General features: G+C 33.6%; 2 protein-coding genes across 2 annotated transcripts; one reads left to right on the top strand and one right to left on the bottom strand.

Moving 5' to 3' along the window:
- Nucleotides 1-1440: 1440 nt before the first annotated feature.
- Nucleotides 1441-4126, bottom strand: LOC117923857 (polygalacturonase At1g48100). Its single transcript, XM_034842359.1, has 8 exons — nt 3794-4126; nt 3509-3637; nt 3184-3351; nt 3060-3095; nt 2672-2879; nt 2279-2360; nt 2000-2108; nt 1441-1892 (listed from the first exon to the last, which is right to left on the bottom strand). The coding sequence occupies exons 1-8, from the start codon at nt 4088-4090 to the stop codon at nt 1488-1490; spliced, it is 1434 nt and encodes a 477-aa protein (XP_034698250.1). The 5' UTR covers nt 4091-4126; the 3' UTR covers nt 1441-1487.
- Nucleotides 4127-15916: 11790 nt separating this feature from the next.
- Nucleotides 15917-21737, top strand: LOC117926011 (cysteine-rich receptor-like protein kinase 3). Its single transcript, XM_034845105.1, is given in 8 exon segments — nt 15917-17713; nt 18904-19017; nt 19105-19244; nt 19331-19367; nt 19370-19537; nt 19632-19866; nt 20703-20847; nt 20942-21737. Coding segments are annotated over 8 exon segments (1950 nt in total). The 5' UTR covers nt 15917-16932; the 3' UTR covers nt 21272-21737.
- The last annotated feature ends 2492 nt before the right edge of the window (nt 21738-24229 follow it).

Raw genomic sequence — 24229 nt, forward strand, 5'->3', positions numbered from 1 at the left:
ACCACCACCGGCCACCGTCCACCGTCCACCTTCCACCTTCCACCTACCACCTACCACCTTCCACCCTCCACCCTCCAACTCCTACCAAACTAACTAAACAGCAGTACCATAAACTTTAAAGAAAATTAAGGAATAATCTGCTAGAATAGCACCATCCATGCGGCCCTAACTCTTTTTGCGGCTTGGTGTCAGGTCAGGAGGACTTTATGATGGTCCTCATATGTTTCCAGTGTCTTTGAGTTGTTCTTATTTGGTAATATTGGACCGTGTTGAGGCCCAGTCACTGAAATTAACTTTGGTCCCAAACCTTTTAGAAAGAGCAAGTTGACGTGAGAATTGGAGTTGATTAACATATTTCCGAAAGTGCCTTTTGATCCCTGAATGAGTTTTATGGCCTTCTAGAATCATTTTCCTTCGCACTCAGTTATGAGTCATCTCCGGATCAATTCCTTTTTATCGCCTTTTGATATATATATATATATATATAATGGACTTTTCATTTAGGGAATGGTCCCCGAAACCTGGACCACCTGACTTAGATTCGATTCATTGATGGTGAAGGCTGTATCCCCACCAATGTCCTCTAAGTCAAACCTTGCAAGATTTCTTAAACCCCTCTCCTGTTTCTGTCGCGGAAGACCCTGGTTCCACCATCCCACCCAGTGTCACAATCATTTTTCTTCCTTGGGAAAAAGGGAAAATAAAAAAAAGCTTAATTCACTCGTAAGACTCGTGACAAACCTTATCAATTACGAAGAATAGTTTGGAGAAGACAAATAAAACTAAAGGAAGTTCCTTCTAATAAACTCACTCCCAATATTAGACAGAAAGCCCTCCACAAATAGATCTGAAAGGATAAAGTTTTGGCTGCTCTCAACATTTGAAAATGACACAGTATCCGAGGATTAATTTCGGGTGGATGATTAGATGATCCCGTCCAATGGAGGCACCAAAGAACATCTAGATAGCTGCTAGCTTGGCCTGGAAGGATATAACCAATTTTTTTAGTATCATAGGATATATTTTATTGAGTTATCTATGAACAGTAGGAAAAGGTAAACGATAATATAAAGAATAAATCTTTGAAATGTGGGGTTTGAGTGGAAGTCGATGTGTTTTCCCTGCTACCTTTAGTTGTTAATATTTAAACAGAAATAAAGATATGAAACTGAGTTGAAACCTTTGATGTAGGGAATGGGCCTTTCCTCTTTTCTGAAAAAGTCCAAGAAGTGGAAGGTCAGTACTCAGTAGTGAAGAGATCACCCTTCCTCGTGTTCAAAAGACAGCAGAAACATCATCGTAACTTGACTTAAAACCGGCTCGCTCATGAATTACAAATACACTGAAAATTATCAATCTAAGGCATCACCTTTCTACACAAAGAAAACAAGGTAGAAGGGGAAGCATATAATAGGTACAAACCAACCAAAAAGCGAAAAAGAAGAGAAAAAAAGCCACTATATTCATGGTCTGAAGCTTCTTCATGATCATTGGCATATATTCTCATGTGATTTAGCTATTTCCATGAAAGAACCACTATGTCTTCGTAAGCAATAATCTATGCTTGAAGGAACAAGGGGAGCTTGTGATTTGCCATAAGAGTTCCAACACAAGGCCTGTTGGAAACTTCGGTATCTTGGGGATGGATTCAACTGAATATCAATTAGATCGACGTCAGTGCATGGCACATTGTTGCTGCAAGCTAGATGAATGGGCTGCACTGAATAAGTCCCAATTATTTGATTATATGTAACCCCAGATATTGCCACGGCTCCTGTCTGGTTCTTGCAGATATGCTTGTCACAATAGTACTGGTCAATCATTATAGGCACCTTTACATCGGAGACCTGAATATTGGAAAATGACACATTCTTGACAGATCCAATACCACCCTGCCACACAAATTTTTCCTTTTGTAAAAAAAGGGGGATAAAAGAGGGAAAAAAAAAAATCAATAAATTTAAGTTCGATTAATTCATAATGATTTTAAGTTAGATACCTGCCATGTTTTGATCCTTACTCCATATAGTGCATTTTGCACTGAGATGTTATCAACAACTAGATTAGAGACGCATGCCGCACTTTTTTCTTTCCCTAGTCCTCCTAAGCTGCGGATTACAAGAAAAAGAAATTGTACGAAGTGACCTTATCAGGCTGATCAGCAAAATGGAAATATATATAAATTCAAATTATATTTATGCCTTTGGTAAGTAGATATTATATTAACTTTATAGCTATCCTTTTTCTTTTTCTGATTTTAGTATATTGCTTTAGGTACCTTATTCCATGTCCAGGCCCACAGTTAATATGATGAACATGGACGTTAGAGCAACCAGTTTGTATGGAGACACAGTCATCTCCTGTCAAAAGAGAAAACCCAGAATTAGAAATTATTTTCAATATACTAGTTTCACTATTACGCGCAATTGTGTGGTTAATAATTAGATAATGACTCAGACCTTATGTCACAAAAGAAAAAAGCTTTAGATGTTCAGTTACTTTTTGTTCCTTCTAGTTTCAAAAGTTAGTCTAGCTAGTGGCCGTCTCCAACCTGTGTGTGCCATGCACCTTGGGCTGAGGCCTGAGCAGTGGAGTACTTTTCCTTCAAAAGTTCCTATATTTTATGGTGGGAATCCAGAGAGCTAAAAGAAGTGGTTTTCTTAATTCTTACCACATCCAATATTGGAATGCTGGATTTCCACATCTTGGGTGTTCTGCAGGTGAATGCCATCAGTGTTTGGGCTGTTCTCTGGTGAAGAAATTGTGATATTGGTAACATTCACTCTGCCAGAGTTGTCAAATTTTAGATGGCACTGAGGGCTGTTTATGATTCGGATATTGCGAACGGTGACATCATAGCTGGCATAGAATCTCAAGGCCTGTAATGCAGGGGGAAAAATTTAAAACATGATTATAGTGGCTATTCCATAGGCGTGTAATTAAAGTAATCAGAAATTTCGTCAGCCACGAACTTGGAAAAGAGAAAGATAGCCAGAATTCTCATATGGGAAAAGATGATAATAGAATAAGAAGTGAGTGATTATTAGGAGGAATCTTACAGTTGGTTTCATATCTGGGATGTCTTTGGATCTCTTCTGCACAAAACAAAGAAGTTTAATTAGCTGCTATTTCATGTACTCTTATTAGTTGATTCTTGAAGACGTCAATGCTGCAAATGATCACCTGAATATAATGGATCTGGGAGAGGCTCCACCACTTTGAACCTTGACCATCAACAGTACCAGAACCTTGGATGGTGAATTTATGGAGCCATTTAAAGTTTATCCATTGAAACAAACTGGATTTTGGCCAGGAAGCCACTTTTGGAGGAGCCAAGAGAGTCCCATCTATCTGTTTGGATTTAGTGACATTAGTGTTTTATCAAGCCTTAAAATTGCAAATAAAACTAAAACATGTGGGAATTTATATGCCTTTTGCCTTCTCATTATTTTATTTAAGTAGTCTTTATGAGACATAGTGAAGTAACACAAAAAGGAAGGACATCAACCTGAAGAACGAGGCGAGGCATACATGGGCCTTGTAGTGTAATGGGTTCAATAAGAAACTTGAATTCTGATGGAATTTCTACAGTAGCCCCAGGTACCTTGCAGGCAGCTCCCCATGCTGCTAGAAGTGCCTGTTTGGTTAACGTTCTCAAGAAAGTTAGAATGCATCCTAGCAAGTAATATATATATATATAGAGAGAGAGAGAGATAATATATACTTGCTAAAATCATGATGACTCTATCTACACTCACTAACAAATGCAGTTAGTTCTACCCATTTTAATTACCTTAGAGTCGTCTGAGATTCCATCACCCTTAGCTCCGAAGGACAAAACATCAAAAATTCTGGACTGGGGCTGATAGGAAGCATAAGGAGGAAGAGGGGCTGGCGCAGGAGCTGGAGGATTTTCAGAATCAGGAGCACTGTTGCCATTGCCACTTCTGTGTTTATGATGCTTAGAATGGGATCTGCTCTTCTTGCTGTGATGCTTTCTGGCATCCACAGAAGTTATAGACAATGTGGTGAAGATTAGAACCAGAAAAACCAAAAGAAAAACAAGACGTGGATTCTTGTCTCTCTTCATCTATGAAATCCCTTTTGTTTTGCTTTCTTGGAAGCTCTCTTTAGAACAGAGCGATTTGCAACTCGAGAGTTCCAGATGTGGCACTGTACTTGAACCACGAGAGTAAGGTGGTTATATACAGTTTATATATAGTTGATGTTTAGGAAAATAGCCTCCACTGTGTTATAATTTACAAGCAAACCTCCATTTTACTCTTTTTTTTCTCCTCTCTCATATTCACTTTTCGAAGTGACTGGAGCAATTTACAGCAGCAACAACCGATCAGTGGGGGAAACAAAATCTTCTACTCTGTCGAAGGGTGATTCTAGTTTCCATTAATTGATAGTTAAATATTTATATATAGGATGGTGCTTGTCCACCTCAGTCCACCTGGGTTGCATCAAATAATCTCTTTTGATGATAGAATTGATTAAGCATACTTGCATATATTATCAAAGGATAGGTTGTGGAAATTGGGCTCATCATTAGAACTGAATGCTCATTGGGTTAGTGGAAATTGGAAAATACAAAAAGGACTATTATCTAACTCCCTAGCCTCATTTATAGATATTGAAGGTACCTCAGCCTAAAGAACACTGGATTGAAAGCTCCTATCTCACATTGAGAATAATAGGCACTTATGACCTGCCATTCAAACTGATCCTTGCAAATGTCTTTTTTTATTTTTTATTTTATTTTGACACGCATGTATAGCAAGTACATGCCATGTATTGTTTTATTAGACTAGAAATGTTTTACATTGAATAATATACATGAAAGAGTCTCTTGAGATTGTGATTCTATCATAATCATGTTAATATGTCATAAAGGAACCATGAACATCACCCATATGGTATTTATCTCTTTCTGCAGAGTTGGAGGGTAGGTGGTCCTATAGATATGTTAGATTAGGTTGTAGAAAAATAAGAGATGGCCACTGCAGGAGTCACTCAGTGAAGGTCGGCATATACCCAAAAAAAGGTTTCATTCATGGAGCATTTGGAGGGAGCAATTTGGTCTTTTAAGAAAGTTGTGGCAGTTTTTTTGGTTACTAGGTAAGGACCCCATAACCAGCTTTTTAGGGTATCTTGGTTGAGGTAGAGAGTGGGTCACACGTGGTGTGGGGATAAAAAAAGTATTGTTCTAGTGAAGTCTACCCCTTTATGGGCACTGGGCGGCAACAAAGGTGTAAGGTATTCATCATGTTGTTGCACGCTATGGGTCCTCTTGTGGGACCGGTCGGTGGTGCCATTTACACCACTGCTTAGTAGGGCCAACTTTCGTGGTTAAACCCATCCCTTTTTTTTTGGTTTAAACAATTTAAATTATAATTTGGGTTGTAATTTAGCACATAGATGTTAAACCAAATTAAATTTAGTTCAAGCTTAGGTTAGGGGCTCAAATTGGGTTGTACTTAGTGATTACTACTCAAAAAGTGCTATTTGATAGCTTTTAATTAATCCTTTTAAACACTTTTGAGTAGTAGTTAGTGTCTTTTAACCCAATTAGCATGTTAAGACCCCTTTCAATTAATTCTAATCAAAATGTGTAAGTTTTGGTGTTTTTGTTAGTATTTTGATCACCAAAGCATTATGAGTTTGAGGAGAGTTATATGGAATCCTTGGCAAGCAATGGGAAGCTTAGAGGCATGAAGAATCAAAGCTTTGAAGCATCTTTTCCCATAAGCAAAGTGGAAATGTAAAAGGGGAAGCAAAGAGAAATCAGTCATGGAGCATTCTTGATGACAGTCACTGCAGTTACTTTTGGAGCACTTCCTGATGTCCAATTCATGCATACAATATGTCATTTGAAAGCTTAGGAAGTCAAAAATCCAATGCCTCAAACCGTATGCAATTTGGATTTGAAATGAGGAAGTTACAACCTTTGGAAGACAACTGCTCCAAGCTGAAGGAAGGCTTCAGAAAAGTGTTGCGGAATCAGCCTTTTGTTGCGGAATGGTTTCGCAGCCTTTTTGCACAGTGCCATGGATTTCCCCTGAAGCTTCACGCTGCGATGGAAGCCAAACACCACAAGATGGAAGTCCACTTTGCAAAGGTGTTGAATCAGCAGGATGCTATGAAGAAATTTTGCAGACCTCACTTTTCACCTGCGAAGTGGTCCTTAGTACTTCCCGATATTTGTAACCGACACTTGGAGATATTTTTCATTGGATTTTTGTTGCCTAAATGCCCAAATTCTCCTTGTAAGTCACCAATGATAGGATTCCTTAGTTTTTAAGTTAAGAATTTGGCTAAAATATCCATGTAATAGTTGATTATAAAATTTTGGTTTAAAGGGAGCCCGAGGAGCCTGTTCTGAGGGTGTGAGAATGATGAACCTTTTGTAAAGTTTCAAATGAAGAAATACACAGAGCTTGAGCTCTGCTTTACCTTCTCTCTTTGATTGTGTTTTTACTTATTTTTATTAAGTTATGTACTCTCTGAGGAGCTTCCCCCAGAGAATGAGTAACTAAACCTTTTAGTTCCTTGGAGTTAAGGTTGCCGGGAAAGGTTCCAAGTGCATCAATCAGAAGCTTTGTGGTTTCAGCTATGAATGAAGAGTAAGTGTGTCCCGTGAATGGTTTCTAATGTTTTTAGTTAACTTAAAACACCTTGGAGTCACCTGGGCCAACACTTGGTAAGGCAAGTGATCTCTAACCATGGAGATGCACTAGTTTACCCCTTGCGAGCCTCTGGTAGGTGACTTGAAGGTAGGATTTTCTAGAATAACCAACACTTGATAAGCTTTTGGACTCTTAGGAGACATCCATTAGTTACCTCTTGCGAGCTTTTGACGGGTAATCCAAGGTTAAAGATCACCTTGAATGGTAAAGGCTAGTGAGAGGCTTAAACCATTGCAAGTTGCATCAGTGAGAGAATTAGAGCTGAAATCCAATTGAGGGATGCATTTGTGCAGCACCTGTTAGAGAATTGACTTTAAGTTAATTCTCTAATGTGAGGAAGTGAACCAACTGACTGGAGCTATGCGTTTGCATGAGGAATCTCCCCTGTAGACCTGAATCTCCAAGGAATCCTTTTTCTCTTAAGTTATTTTCATCGTTTGTTGTGTTGTTAATCTAAGTCCAAACCTTTTTCAACCAAAGTTTGTGTTTTATTCCTTAAGCTATTCTTGAAATGAAACAACACCAATTCACTTTGAATTGGTATCATTTTCAACTTGAGTACCCTTCCTAGTGGAACGATCCTAGAGCCACTATGCTATAGTAGCTTTGTATTTGCTACCCTAGTTCATGGTGTTATAGGTTATAAATATTGTTGATTACTCTCGCCATCGAGGAGCACCAGCTGGACACGAACCAGCTGAGACACCAATTAGGCATGAATCACTTAGGTTTCGGGTTTGGGCAACATGAAGTGTGAAGCTTATCAATATTATTGATCCTTTGTTGTCTTTTGCTTTCCTCATCATTCTTAATTTCCTCAATAGGTTTTTCTCCATTGAAGAAATGATGGATAACACCAAGACCATAAATTAGGAGGGTGATTTGGTTTAGTTACAATAGGATATTTGTGGTGTTTAGCTTGATTGAGATCAAACTAAAACACTAATGAAAGTTTTAAATATTAAGGTTGAATTTTTTTTTGTTGAATAGGAAGACATGGTTTGTGATGGTAAACAAACCCTTTCATGGTATTTGATTATCATCGTTTAGGTGACTCATCATTAGCTCAATAGTAACTAAGCTTTTTAGAGAAGACTCAATTCAATCCTCCTTCCTTAACTTTGATACCATGAAGAGTTTAATAATTTGATAATGAAAATGATGATTTCTATTATTATTTTTTCATAAATTTATGAGTTATATAAAAACAAAAATAATAAATATCCTAAAATTAAGGGAATAAAACATTATTAATATTTAGTTACTCTTAATTTAAGGAATTATTGATTGAAACTGTGCATGCTTGATTTTGTGCATCTCCTTTATTATTTTAATTCTTATATCTCTCTATTATTTCTCTTGATATGATATAGAATTGAAGATTGATGCACCTCTTTTTGATTATTTGGAGTCAACAACGGTTAATTGATCTTTCTTAATTTTACTTTTATAGTATACTTTTGTTGTTATGTGAAAAATTGCTTGTGAACTTTTAAGTTGCTTTGAGAAACTTATTAGAGAAATTATGAAGCCTAGTTTTGATTAATCTCGGTTATGATTATAACAAAATTATGCAAGAATCAAATGGTTATATTTAAGTATATTAGGCAAGGCATATTTCCAAAGAGGCATTCAAGAATGCATATAAAAAGTAAATCATGAAATAAAAAGAAGATATAATTAAAAATCGAGTGAAGCAGCAAAATGAAGTTGAAAATCAACTTTGACTTTGCATTGAATTTTTTATATATATTCTTATAGGAGTTATGAGTCACGTTACATATGGTTTCAAAGTTCGAGAAGTTAGTAATCCAACACTTTAAATAGTTTATAAATCGGAGTTGAGACGAGGGAGCTAGGGTTGAATGAAATAATTTGTATTAGTGTTGCCCGTCCTTATGTAGAGAGTTATAAAGACCTTTTTGGCTCAACTGTTGGTTAATTGGATCACTCATATCCCTCTTAATAGTCACCTGACTAGTTAGGTGGTTGACTAAAGGTTTTAGAAGATGTCTTTAACGACTAATTGACTTTTAATATTTATATAAAGGATCATTAACTCTCATTGTTATTCTTAGAAGGATCCAATATTGATTGTCACTTATTAAAAGAGTGTTTTTGAGTGCACTATTAGCTTTAAAATTACATTTTCATTAAGTATGGTGTCTCAATCTTAGTGTGCGTTTGGGAATGATTTGAAATAACGTTTTTAGCATTTTCAACACTTGAATGATATTTTTTTTTTTAAGTACTAGAAATATTAAAAACACTTCTTAGAATCACTATCAAACGAGTTCTTAATTTCCTTTGTATTCATTGGAGCTAAAAATTATAAACTAGGAACTTTATTATTTCCAAATCAATTTGTAAATCTTATGAGGATTATCAAGTGTAGGATCACTTAGAGAGTTTAAGAGTTGTTGTCTTCATATGTATTTAGAGGGTTCCTTGGAATCGTAATCTAAGAGAGTGTTTGAAGCCATAAGTCTAAAATTGTTGATCGGAACCATAATTCAATTGTAAACTTGGAGGCTTGGGTTGGAAGTTTTAAAATAATGAAACTTTTTCTTGGTTAAGAGCTTGATAAAAGTGGATGTAAGTTGGACTAAGTTGAATCACTATAAATATATTTAATTTGCAATTTTTCTATATTTTATCTTTTTATTTTTATGCAATTATTCTTCTATTATATTTACTACATAATTGCATATAATCGTCCCTTGTATTTATAATTTCACTAAATTTGCAAGAAATGACTATCATCTTATTCACCCCCTTTAGGGTGATTATTTTAGGTTGATTAGGTTATAAAGCTAACAAAAATTGTACTCCTAAATGGAAGTCTTCTAGAGGGTACCTTACAATAAAGATTAAAATATTAAAAATTATGAAAATATTAATGGTTGGATTTTATAGAAATATTAGGAAATATTGGATAAAAATTGAAATAAAAAATATAAATGAGATAAAAATTAATTAAAACTCATAATTTACATATATTAAAGCATCATTTTTTTTTTGTTTAAAAATGCTGCTTATATTTCTTTACATTTTATTTGAAAGTTCTTTATGAAAGTCTTATTAAAAAAATATGTTGTAATTTTTAATTATTAAAATGATTAAAAGCTATATTTATAATTTATCTTATCAAATTGATTTATATCTAAAACTTAGATTTCATAAAGTAATAAAAAAATTTATTAATTTTTTGATATTTTAGTTATTTTTCAATCGCTTTGTCTCTTTCAATATTTAAAATGAAAATAAAAAATTTTAAAAAATTAATATCACAAATGTGTATATAAAGTGTTTGGCCATCTTCTTTATCATTTTTAAAATAAAAATTAATGAGATTAATATGAAACAAGAGAGAAAAATAAAAAGATAATTTAAAGAAAAAATAAAAAAGATAATAATAGATGATCTTTTTTTTTTAAAAAAAAATACCGATTAAATTACCGGTAAATTGGTGATATATTAAAAATGGGAAACGTGGTGCATTGTGGGTTGCTTGTTCCACTTCCAATACATCAACTATTTTTGCCAATTTCTTTAGAAAATTTGGTGAAAATTGCTTTGACCAAATTTCCAGTCATCTTTTCATGCCTCTCATTACGTCATATTTTTTTCACATGGAACAGTAGTGTAACTTCCCAAGTGGGCTTAGTTATTAGAGTTGTGAACATCAAGGCCACCGCCACCTACAAGTATACTGTAGGATGGTTTTAACCTATGGGCAGCGGCTAGAGTTTTCTCCTAGGCTTGGCGTAGAGTTGGATATAGGGATCACAGGATGGGTTTGGGAATTGGGACGGGCTATTCCAAACCCATCTCATTTATTAAAAATAATTCTCATTCTTATTTTATTAAAAAATAGACGAGGTAAATATATGAATTTTTCATACTTTTCTGTTTATTTTTTTTAATAGCCCGTCCCAATTCCCAAACCCAAAATATTTACCTTTTTTAATTACATTAAAATAAAAATATTTTATAAGCAATTAAAATATTATAATTTTTATAACTTATTTTATTAAAAAATGATATATATATATATATATATATATATATATATATATATATATATATATATATATTAAAAATAAAAAAAATTAAATTAAATTAAATTAAATTAATTTTATATATAATTTGGACAATGGGGGATATTACATGAGCCCACCTTGAACCCGGGTCATGGATTTTTTTTTTAAATTTTAAACTCACCCTTTATCCTTTTTTTTTTTTTAATTTTTAAATTCGTCCAATTAGGAGTAGGGGTGGGGCGAATATCGAAAAGACTCGCTTTATTGCTATCTCTTGTTGGATATATTTTTGGACAAAAAATAAAAAAATTATACTTAAATAAAAAACAAACCAATCTCTTAGTGATAAAAAAAAAAAAAAAAAAAAACCAAAATAGTCATTTTGATTTAACTTAAATGATTGATTAGATGCAACTTAATGTCTAATTTATTTTAAAAACTAATTGAAGTCAACTTAGATTTGGAAATTTAAAATATATTTAAATACTTTAGCAAATATATTTAAAAATTAATTTAACCCTAGTCTAAAAACAATATATTATTTTAATAGTCTAATATATATATATATAACACCCATCTGATATTGAACAATGATATATAAATCTTATAATTTTAGTTTGATTCAATTTGTGTTGATTTTGGAGATAAGAAAAATTAAAAACCGAACTATAAAGTCAGTTTTCAAAATTTTTACATCGAATTTATCTTTATAATTTTTGAAAATCAAATTGGTATTACTGGTTTTGATCGACATTGGTTACTTGTTTTACTTACACTCCTAGATTTTACATCCCAACATCATATCACTATGTTGCTGCTCCTCTAATTTCTAATCAAGTATGGTTTAAAAAAATAAAAAATTAAAACATATAGAAATAGGTTGCTTTTTTATACTAATAAGTTCTAATATACTTCTGTAGATTCTTTTATAATACTGTTTCACTTTTTAACCCTGCTAAAATTCATTTGAGGTATATATTTTATAACTAAATTAATAAATCTGGTTCTAAAAAGTACTAAAATAAATGAAGAAAAATACTACATTAAGGTTATATTTGGTTTGAAAAGTACTAAAAAAAGAAAAAAAATTAAGAAAATTTTTTTTCTTATATTTGATTTTATTATAGAAAATATAAAAATAAATATATAAAAACTTAAATTTTCTAAAATTATTTAATCTTTATATCCAAGAATTAAAATAAATTAAATGAATTTGAAATACCGTAGAAAAAGAAATTTTTACTTTAAATCAACATTTTTTTTCCTTTTTTTTTCTTTTATTTTATTTATTTTCTTTTCTTTTCCTTACATAAAATAGTCTAAGAATGAGTTATTCCTAACTTTTGAAAACATGGGGATGACTACTTTAATTTAATCTTCATCTGTGTAGAAATTACTGATATTTAATTTCATGTACTTCATGAGGACTTATACATCCCGTTATACATTTAAATGTTGGATCACCGGGATGTGTTACAATGTGTGTTAAATTATTATCCACACATACTGATATATGCATGCAGTACACTGGAAGGATGCTTGGCATGAGCATTGACTCTCACCTTAGCGGATGTCCGCTTGTGATGGATGTTGAAGATATGCACCATCACCTTCAATTTGGAAGATACTTGCTAATGAGACATCACTTTTTAGCCTTTATGAGGAGAGGATGATTAACCTTTTAAGCTCGTCAATATGGTTTCATAAGGTTGGTCGATCCAGGCCCCCACAAAGTAGTGTCAACCCGATCCTATATGCAAGATTGGTGCTGTAGGAACCTCCTCTGGATAGACACGTGGTGGCCTGCCTTGACCTCTCAAGGCACCCTTCTCTGGGACATGTGGCATCCCTTCGCCTCTATCTAGATGTGTTCCCTCAGCCAGGAACATCCAGTCCGGATCCAATAGCTAATAGCCAGTTGCCTCATGCTCTTCCAAAGTTGCATGGTGCGTTCCAAACAAGGTTCCTAACAATATTCCGTGGACAATAATTCTTCTTCCCATCAAAGGTACGCTCGGTGGGACATCCCCAAGTCTTTTCAAGCGACCTATCACATTCTACACTGCGTCGCCTGCAGAATAAAGTGACAAGTGAGATGATAGGTCGCCCCACTAGCAATCTCTATAAATCGCCTAAAGAATAATGATTGTGCTGTCACCCTATGAGCAGTCATCATGACTGCAAAAGTCAAATGACCTTCCTAGCTTAAATGTGACAAGGCTCCAGACACTATAAAAGTCTTCCTATAACTCAATGGATGGGAGGTAAGATAGTCACTTCAAAAACTCCCAAGATGAGAGATTCTATATAACTGTTAATCTAACTAAAGCTTCGGAGTGTGTCCGGACATCTTTTTGCAGGAGAGTGGGAGGAAGCATCACTCTTAGTTGATTGAGCATTGACGTCAAGGAGATACAACATCCCAGTGGGTTGCGACATCAACAGGTAACTTACTTTCCCACAAGTTGGTGTTGACCTTATCCTTTATATGGGTAATCTTGTGATATGAAGAGTGAAAGATGTTTTTTTTTTTCAAGTTTGTACCATCTCAAAGCCTTTCCACTTTGTCCCCGCAATCTCTTGAAGATGTCCCACTCAAGGCATGACATCCTAGTGCTATGAAGTCTGCCAAGTAAAGAGCAGGGCTCAAGGGGTATCAAAACATGTTTAGGGCCTTGCCTAAGTGGATCAAGTTGAAGGATCCTCAAAGGCAGGATAAATTATGCAAGCATGGAACCCATTTTGACCATGTTGAGAGGAAGGGAGCATGTTGCCACTGGGGAACCCACCACCATTTAATTCCATGTGGTATTGTGAACATGAGGATGCTGGTGCAAGAATTAGTTGATATGAATATGTGAACGCCTCTCATTAGTTGACCCCTACCAACCAACCAATGAAGTTTAACCTTTGGTTTCAACAACTGAAAACCATTTAACTAGGAGAGACATTTGTGTCCATCACATGCGCAAGGAGGAACCCCTTGGTCTGGGCCCTCACAGGTATGTCTGAATTAGACCACTTTTGCCTTTAATTGATTTAACCACTTTGGCCTAAATATTAGTAGCGTTCAATTAGTCGTTCTATCATCTATGTTGTTTATCATAATTCTCTTTAATATTTTAGGGAAAATATTGGAGCTTCTTTTTTTATTTTATTTTATTTTACAACATTTAATAGACATAAATATCTTTCATATTTGACTTTGACCAAATACTATGACATCTCCTATGGCTGCTATCCATTGAAGGAACACTTTGTTATGAATAAATACAAATATATTACTATTTGAATTTTATAGATATATTAAAAATATTTTGTGAATACTTTTAAAAAAATATCAGTAAGATGAAAAGTATTTAAAATTTATGAAAATATTTAGAAAAACTAAAAGGAAAAATGATAAAATAAATAAAAATATATAAAAAAATATCGATAAATACAAATATATTGGTATTTGAATTTTACAAATATATGTGGATATTTTGAAAAAAAATCAATAAGACGAAAAATATTTAAAATTTATGAAAATATTTAGAAAAACTCCAAAAATGATAAAAATAAATAAATAAAAATATACATGTTATTTTCAAAGTGTAATTGAGATAAATATAATCAAAGAGAAAAGTATCAATAAGTAAAGATAAATCGATATTAATAATTTATTATTTATTTAATCAAATTAATTTTATTTATAAAATTTTAGAACTTTATTATTATTATTATTATTTATTTTAGTATTTTTTTAATAAATTTATATTTGTAGTATTTCAAAATAAAAACATTCAAAATTAAATAGATAAATATAAAGAATTTAAAAGTGAAGTGATAGTAATTTTTTAAAATAAAATTAATGAGATAAATGATGACACATTTAATATTAAAATTATAATTTATTTAATTTAAATACATTTAATAATATAAAATAAATTATGATGCATATATGATTTTTTAATATTTATATTTTTTATATTTAATTATCATATAAATGATATTAAAAAAAATTGTTAAGAAAATTATAATGATAGTTTTTATATATTAATTAATTAATTAAAATTTAAAATAAAATAATTAAAATTTATTTATTTATTTTTTAATAATGATCTTTGACATGTTTATTATCAACATATATTTATAAATACAAACTTCACCTAATGAAACCAAACCTGAATCTAAACCTTTTGGCCTGGGTTCACATCCCCTTGACCACCATATAAACAAGGTGGTCAGTCAACTAAAAATATCCAGAAATTCCTATAAGAATATCGATATTTAGACTAAAAAATAAAAATAAAAATCATCTAAAGATCGACTGATTATTAGTCTTCTCATAAAATACCGATATTTTGGCGAAATTTAAATATAAAAAAAACCAGCGAAATATTGGCATATTTCGTTGCCAAAAAATCCCTACATTTTTTGTTGCTACAACAATTAAAGTACGCTGAGTTTCTGTAAAATATAGTTATTGTACCTTGGAAATTGACCACCGTCCACTCTATTGCACCAAAATATAGCCTCGGAGGGACATGATCTACTTTTAGGTAGCGTGATTATATGCTTTAACCAATCTTGACAAGTTCTCAAATCAATACTATATTTTGATTCTCATTTTACTATGCGTTTACCAAATCATAGAGTAGGAGAGATCCTTTAACATCATCATGGTCGGGCATTCAGGTTCTTTGGTGTTCAAGTGACTTAAGAGATAGATTTAAGATGGACATTCCTATTCAAATGCTGTATAAAAATAGATGACTTAAAACATGATTCTCCTTAGTTGTTTTCGGGCAAAGAATTTTCTTTCAAACAAAGTTAAAGGTTTGTTTGGTTTTTGAAAAGTTTGAGAGAAAAAAATAAAATAAAATAAAATAATAATAAAGAAAACTTAAAAATATAAACTTACTTGTCCTAAATTTAGAATGTGTTTGATAATATATTTAAGTTTATTTGAAAATATTTTTGAATAATCATTTATAAAATCTTTTTTTTAAAATTATTATAATTAATTTTTAAAAGTGTTTTTTAAATTTCATCTGATATTTTTCAAATTTTTAAAAATATTTTTCAACCTAAAAATACTTTTTAAAATCAATTTAAACAAACTCTTACCCAAGTTTGGGACTCTTTGAAACCTAAAGGCTGGAGCGCTGGGGGGCTGCTTGCTGCCTGCTGGTACTGATCAATGATTCTTTTCTAAATTCCCACCACCGCCTCCACTTTCCCATCCTCACCATTTCATCTCTTCTCCACAAGGCCCTACAAAGATTAAGATCAAGCCTCCGTATATAGAAAATGATAGAAAATGGCATTCAGACCAGAAATGGCCGTACTTCAATTTGACGGTCCACCCACAATGTACTCTTATTCCTAGATTTGACCCTCACTTCTTCGTCACTCTGTCTTAAAATCTTTAGCCAGTTCACATCTTTTCTTATACTTTCTTTGACTTGTAAAGATGTGAATCCTGAAGCAAGGTCCAGCTCGCAATCCTGTTAACGCGAAGAGGTCGGCTTTCGTTAAAAATATGAACATTCTGTGGCCGGAAAAACAGCGCCAACACGAGAAAATGGTGAAAGAGATGGCCAGATGGGTAGTAAGTTACCCACCAAACAGGGCCTGCAAGTCAAACGCCAAGGCGCGTATTCTTTGATGAATTATCATTTACGAAACAGCGTTGAAACTTGAAACTCAGTTGGCCCTATTGAACATCATCATGTATTTTCGTACTTATCTAGAGATCGATTAAGGGATCACCTAATTGCATTAAGTGGCTAGTAGTCAAACACCCATTAAATCAATTGAACAGAGTGGCTGTCAAAGTGAATGGATTGCCTTTTTCTTCTCCTTCCTGACCCTTCTTTCTCTTTCAGAGCGCCTCCGCTGGGTCGATGAGAAGGCGGAGTGCAAAGCAGAGTAAAATCCAGACCTTCCTTTTTTTTTTTTTCTGCATTTTTGGGCTTCCAGAACATGGAAAGCTCAACCCTACTTTTCCCCCCTTTCGAGTCGAGGTTTTAGTTTTCTGAAAAATCTGTGATCAAAATTCTGATTTTTTTCTTTTGCAACAGCTTTTTTGTGATCAAACCTTGTTTCCCTTCATCTTCTCAGCTATTCGAAAATCTCTAGAACTTCTCTCTGTTTGAACACTAGCTGAAACGTCTCCCCAAATATCAATACAATCTTTGAATCTAATTTCAATGTATTCTTCTTTCCCTTTTACCTTTTATCCCCTCTGTTTACTTGTACTTTTGTGCTTCTTCATACCCCATTCTCTTTCTGATCCAAGAGCTACACAAGTGGCCCTTATATGCTCCAACAGAACCGCCTTAATGCCTGAGCGTCAAACTTTCATTGCAAATTTCTTAGAAGCTATGGACCATGTGACTCCATTGATTAGCACCCAGAGATATGCAGACGTTACCAGTGGAACTGGTAGTACCGCAGTTTTTTTGTTTGGTGAATGCATGGAAGATCTTTCTCAGAATGATTGTAATCTTTGTTTTGCCCTCTGCAAAACCCAACTCCTCAGATGCGTCCCATTCCAAAAGTCCACCCGGGGTGGTAGAAGTTTCTATGATGGGTGCTATATAAGGTATGATGATTATAAATTCTTTGATGAGGCTTTGAGTGCTGAAGACAAGACTGTGTGTGGAACTAAGGATTTTAGTGGAGATCAAACTGTTTTCAGAGCTAATGCTATTGAATTGGTGAGGAACTTGAGTGTTGAAGCGCCTGGGAATGATGGGTTCTTCGTTGGCTCTGTGAATCGAAGTGATATATCAGTGTATGGGTTGGCTCAGTGTTGGGAGTTTGTGAAAGGGAGCGCCTGTGCAGAGTGCTTGGCGAATGCCACCTCAAGGATTGGCTTGTGTCCTCCCAAGGAAGAAGGGAGGGTGTTGAATGCTGGGTGTTACTTGAGGTATTCTACCCAAAAGTTCTATGACAATTCCACGAGTGATTTTGTAGAAGAGAATGAAGGTGAGTATAGAGCTTTATTTTCCTTTCATTTTTCTCACCATAATAGTATGATTTTTGGCCCATTGATATGTTCCTTGAACTCCTTTAACATCTGCTTCTTCATTTTAATTTTTTTTTCTCTCTTATCGTTTTGATTTGAATTCGGGGCAGGTGTTTGGACCCCTTAACTCCTGTATGCTTCCTATATCTAAGAGTCGAACATTTTGATTGTGCATAATTTGAATTGATTTATATGTAGAGGGTTGAAATAGTAGTAGATAGCCATAGATACATTTGTGAAATTATTTTTGAGATGATCCTATGAAGAATTAAGAATTAATTGAGATTGTAGTTAGGACAATGGCATGTTTTATTTGTTTGGGTCTGAATATGGTTATGAAAAGAGAGATGTTATTTCATATGAGATTACAAATTATGGAATTGATACCATGGACAATTATGGGCTTGTATTATCTTTTCATGTTTGGGTCAGAGAAAGAATAGATGGTCAAAATTTCTACCACCTGCATATTGGAATTGTGGTTGTTGTTATGTTTATTTCCCTTTCTAAGTTTGACAAAGAAACAAGAGCATGATTTATTTTCAAGTTTGTAAATTGGAAAGTTGGAATACAAGTGAATTTACCTTTTCTTGGAAAATTCAAGCCACAATTTTCTCAACTTCCCACTTTTAGCTTAAGGAAAGTTGCATTGAAGACACCACACTTAAGAAAAGAGCATATACCCTTCCTTTGAGGAGAAGCCAAATATCTTTTTAGATTACCCATTCATTCAGCCTTAATGCACCAATGGCTAAAAAGGGTACGTACCATAAGGTCTATTTCTTTTGGGAAAGAAGGACTAGAAGCCAACCTTGGTTTAGAAAAAGATGGAAGAGAAGAGGCTATGGGAACTGGTGAAGAAAGGTCCAAGCCAGTATATAGCTTAGCTCGTCCCATATGTTAATAGACAAAACGGGAATTTCAAGAGGTCTTTGAAAACATGTTTTTATTTCTTTGTATGCACAGATTAAGGCCCATGTAAGGTAGTAGTATGATCGCACGGCATCCCTTCATAGAAGCTTGGAAAAATGCACTCATGTAGATTGCACTTGGCTCCATGCATTGTGATTCCTTAAAATAATTTCCAGTGAATGCTTTACATCTTCACTGATTATTCTGTTGGGAAAATTATTTTGTTTATGGTTTTTAGGAAGCAGCACACTAGCTATTATTCTGGGTGTAACTTCATCTTCTTTTGCTCTTTTGCTGATCATCGCGATGACCGTTTTCTTTGCGAGGAAGAAACGTGCAAAGAGGAGGAGAGGTACCCAATTTCAAAATTCAATGTTATATAATCATTTTTGAAATGTTGTATAATATTTAAGGTATGTTTCTGTGTCATTTTCTTCAGAAAGAAAGCAACTAGGTGATCTGTTGGCCACTGTGAACAAGTCCAAACTCAATTTCTCATATGAAACTCTTGAGAAGGCCACAAACTACTTCCACCATTCCAATAAACTTGGGCAAGGAGGATCTGGTTCTGTATACAAGGTAATCTCCGATTTCCATTTATTCTTTTGTGGAGATTCAGGTTTTGCTTTTATCGTTAACTGACTGTGTTTGATCTTGTTGGACAGGGGATTATGCCGGATGGAAAGGTTGTCGCCATAAAGAGGCTTTCTTCAATTCAAGACAATGGGTTGATCATTTCTTTAATGAAGTCAATTTGATCAGTGGCATTGACCACAAAAATCTTGTAAAGCTATTAGGATGCAGCATTACAGGTCCTGAAAGCCTTCTTGTTTATGAATATGTGCCAAATCAAAGCCTTCACGATTATCTTGGTTGGTCTCTAATCTTTGAAATCCTATTTTAAGTACATAAGAATTCTCTCTGTTTGTCAATCCTTCTAATTATGCGTTGGTTGATTTTGACCAGTAAAAAGGAATGCTCCACCTCTAGCATGGGAAATGAGGTATAAAATTCTATTGGGTATAGCTGAGGGCTTGGCCTATCTGCATGAGGAATCTATGTTAAGGATCATACACAGAGACATAAAATTAAGCAATGTTCTGCTTGATGAGGACTTTGCAGCAAAGATTGCTGATTTTGGGCTTGCTAGATTATTTCCAGAAGATAAGACTCACATCAGCACTGCCATTGCAGGCACTCTGTAAAGTCAACACCTTTAATCTTATCAATTTCTTGTTTTTCTTTTCACTTAAAGAACTAAACATGGAAAGCAAGCTAGAAACTGAAGGGGTTAGACTCAAGAATATTTTTTTTTTTTTGGTTTTATTAAGAGAAACTTAGATGAGATGGAAACATTGGAGGCAGCTGTTGTAAGTATCTTAACTAGGAAGTAGTCACTTGCAGCATGGAGACGGCTGTCTAATGGAAATCTCATAGAATGAAAATTGAAGCAATGAGTGATACTAATAGTCAATATGCAGGAAAATTGAAATTGACAGGCACCTTCACAAGTCTTTTTCGCACTAGGAAGAAGATCTTTATTGATTCTATGATTAGTATGCCTCTGGAGGGGACAATTTCAGTATAGGTCTTTGAGACATCAAATGACCGATCATCACATTTCATTCATGTAATAGGGACACTTAACCAATTTTTTTTTGTTGTGAAGTAGTTATGATTCTGATAATATCATAAATGTTCCAGCTCCTTGTCTTGAGGAGACAATGACAAATCTTACCTACCCATTAGCAACAATTGTATCATGGCCCTTATTACATTGCATTTAGTTTGTCATGCCAGCGGTTGGGTCAAGGGTATATATATACTAATAATTCTCTTGCTTTTGAACATTAGTTTCTTTTTTCTTTTTCCTTCTTTTAACTAATTTTAGGTGTATGGTATGTAATATTTTTGTATTTTAGACAGTATTGACTGAAAATGCTGATCTTCCATCTCGGGGCCAGTGTGATATTGGATTTATCATCTCTATTTGCATATGCACTATGACTATAGGATTAACGAAATTTATATGTACAGAGGCTACATGGCTCCAGAATATGTGGTTCGGGGAAAATTGACTGAGAAGGTGGACGTCTATGGTTTTGGAGTCCTTGTTATCGAAGTTGTCTGTGGAAAGAGAAACAATTCCTTCACTCAAGATTCATTCTCTATCCTACAAATGGTACCTCTTTCTCATGCTCTGTATTCATGTTCTGGTGAAAAATGTTCTCATCTAATTCCAAGTGTTTTTAACTCATTAAATCTACCTTTCTCAGGTTTGGAACCTTTATGGAACTGGACGATTGTATGAAGCTGTTGATCCATCGCTTGGGGGTAACTTTCAAGAAGATATGGCATCTAGAGTACTTAAAGTAGGGCTACTCTGTGTTCAAGCCTCTGCAGAACTGCGTCCATCAATGTCATTAGTTGTGAAAATGCTTACTGATAACCATGAAACTCCTCAGCCAACGCAGCCACCATTTCTAAATTCTGGTAATGCAGAATCCAGTCCATTGGTAAAAGCAGAAACTTCCCATTCTCTGCCCGAGTCCGGCACTCAATCTTCCAAGAATAGCATGACACAAAGCTGGATTGAGCCTAGATGAAATATTTCCTTGCAAGATATTCTTGTAATATTGGGCTCAACTCTGAACTCATCTGGGCTGGGGTCCCCATTCACTGGGTAATTGTGCTGTTCCAGACATGAATCAGTCTTGCTTCCTAGATTTCCTTCTGTTTTCTTCATTCCCGAGTTGGACATTATCTGGAACGGACCATTTTCCAAGCTGAGCCGGTTGCTTGACTTCCTGGGTTGTTCACAGCTATTCTGGATTTAGGATGACGCTTCAACTTCAATCATCTACTGGAATTGCCGGTTCGATCCAAATGCTTTCTGTAAATTACATGTAAATCAGTAAATCTGCTATACTGGATGAATCTTTCTAAAACGTTTTGTTGTCTTAGGGGTATCTCACATTTACGAGCCATCTGATTTTTAGATAATGACTTGATGCCATATGGGGCTGCTCTTCCTTATGCTTTCTTCAGAGCTTCATAATTTCTTTTTTCTCACGCTAAAGCTGTAACTTTTATAACGTCATGGAATTGCCATTTTGCGAGAAATCATTCATCGTCCCTTGGCTTGCCAAGAAAATCCCAAACTAGTCGGTTTCTATACCTTCTCGACCATCGCTAGTGGCATGACTTGCATTTTAAACGCGTAGCATGCGGTGGAAATTTTGAACGGGAGAGAAAAAAAAGGTTAAGAAGCGGGCATGTGTCAAGGGCCGAAATGATTGACATATATATTATATATATGCCTTCTTGGAGGACTCTTTCAAGTCCAACCTGACGTCAACCACGTTAGTACTTTGTTGCTGAAAGTTTCTTAGTAAGGCTCCAAGTAGGGTGCGGGAGTGGGGAGGTGTTCGGATCACTGACCTCTCAAATCTTGTTTGACAACCATTTTGGAAAATAGTTTTATATTATCTAAATAAATAAAAAAACACGCTTCACAACCCCAAAATATAGAAAATAATTTTTTGTTTTTCAAAACAACAAATATGGTATTTACAAACATATTTTAGTTGTTTTAAATTATTTTTTAAAATAATTATATAAATATGATGAATAATTAAAAATAAATCATAACATAGAAAAATATTTTTAAAATATTTCAGGTTCTTGAACAAGTTTTTATTCTATAAAATATTATTAAACAAATTTTAAAAATATCAATAAATAATTTTCAAAAAGTATTTTTGAAAACACTTCCCCAATTAAAACTAATTTTACCCCGGTAGGTCCATGAGATGAACAAACTATTAATGTTGTAGTTATGGTAATGATGTAATGGAACTAATTTATTCTAAATTTTATATGCTTCAGTCAAAGTCATGCAAATTGGACTTCGGCGTATGAGTTGGGGCATACTCAAAAGTCAAAAGAAGTCAAAGTCATTGTTGCGGCTAAATTACGTGTTGACATTTGGGTCAAGAAGTTAAAGTAATCTTATGGAAATATTGAGGAAAAGAAGGAAATAAACCTTAAACCATTATACACTGCAAATACAAGTAGGGTATAAGGGTATAATTATAAATTCAGTCATTTGAGCCTTAAACTTATCTTGTCACTCCATGGCGTAGGATTTTGACAAATGACTGATTTTTAATATTTAAAGGATGGTCGCATGGAAAGAAACCTAAAATTAATATTAATAATCATGGCTTACACCACATTTCAGAAGCTAAAGGTTACTTAATGAGGTTTTAGTAGAGCAAATAGTGTGAGATCCTTCGTAACCCTTTAAAGGGCAATGCCCGTTGACTCTCAAAAAACCCTTAAACAAAAGGGCGGTGGTAGGGGTAAAATGGTATATCCACTGTAACTCCCTTCGCCCAACCGTGCACGTCGGGCTCTTTTTTTAACTTGTGCAGCTCGTTTAAAAATATAATTCTTAGGAAATGGTAGTTTGGAAAAAAAAAAATTAAATATGATAATTACAAAATTATTGTTAAATCTATAATATTTTTTGTCATTTTTAAAGAGACATCTTCCATATTTTTCATATCAACGATACATATTAAAAATAGAAAAATGAATTTACGTTTTTTATAATTTTATAAAATTGAATTTATGATAAATGTGTTTATTCAAAAGACATTTTTTTTATAATTTTTTTATTATTTATATGCATTAAAAAAATTAAATTTACACTAAAGAAACATTTTTTTACACAATACCATAAAATTGAATTTATACGAAATATGTCTTTTAAAGAGACATTTGTTACAATTTTCATATTAACCACATAATGAAAAAAATTGAATTTACATTGAAGGCATCTCTACAATTTTACAAAATTGAATTTATACTAAATATGTTAGAAGACGTTTAGACATTTTTAATATAAATTTAATTTTTTTATTATATAATTGCTATGAAAATTGTGCAAAATATCTTTTTAAAATATATTTTTAATATAAATTTGATTTTATATAATTATAAAATGTATCTTTTGAATTTTAGTGTAAATTCAAAATTTTTTTTTAACGTGTCTTTTAAAAACATATTTTAAAATGAGAAAAATAATAGTAGATTTAAAAATATATTTTGATGTACTGTATTTTAAAAAATTAATTTTAAATATACTGTACAATTGTCAAAAATCCCGTCAAACGTCCACATTTATCATTCTTATTTTTTGACTAAAAAAATAATTCTCCCAATTAGTCATGCTTCTGCTCCACGTTTGACTTGTGTGTCCGTTTATCGGATTTTTCTCAATAGTACGGTAATTTAAAAAAGTTATGCTTAAATTACTGTAGTAGAAGAAGTTATTACAAATATACGGTAGTTTTTGCCACTTAGGAAAGAGGATTTGCCACTTAGGAGAGAGGAGAGAGGAGAGAGGTTCAGCGGATAATTTTTTTTTTAAACAAAGGGAAATCGTCTTTTCAAAAGACGAGTTCCATGAAAAAAAAAATAGTATTTAAAAAAATTCCCCATTTACAAGGGAACTTGTCTATTGAAGAGACGAATTTCATGAAAAAAAATATATATAA

Source organism: Vitis riparia, chromosome 1, assembly GCF_004353265.1.
Source record: "Vitis riparia cultivar Riparia Gloire de Montpellier isolate 1030 chromosome 1, EGFV_Vit.rip_1.0, whole genome shotgun sequence".
Classification (NCBI taxonomy): Eukaryota; Viridiplantae; Streptophyta; class Magnoliopsida; order Vitales; family Vitaceae; genus Vitis; species Vitis riparia.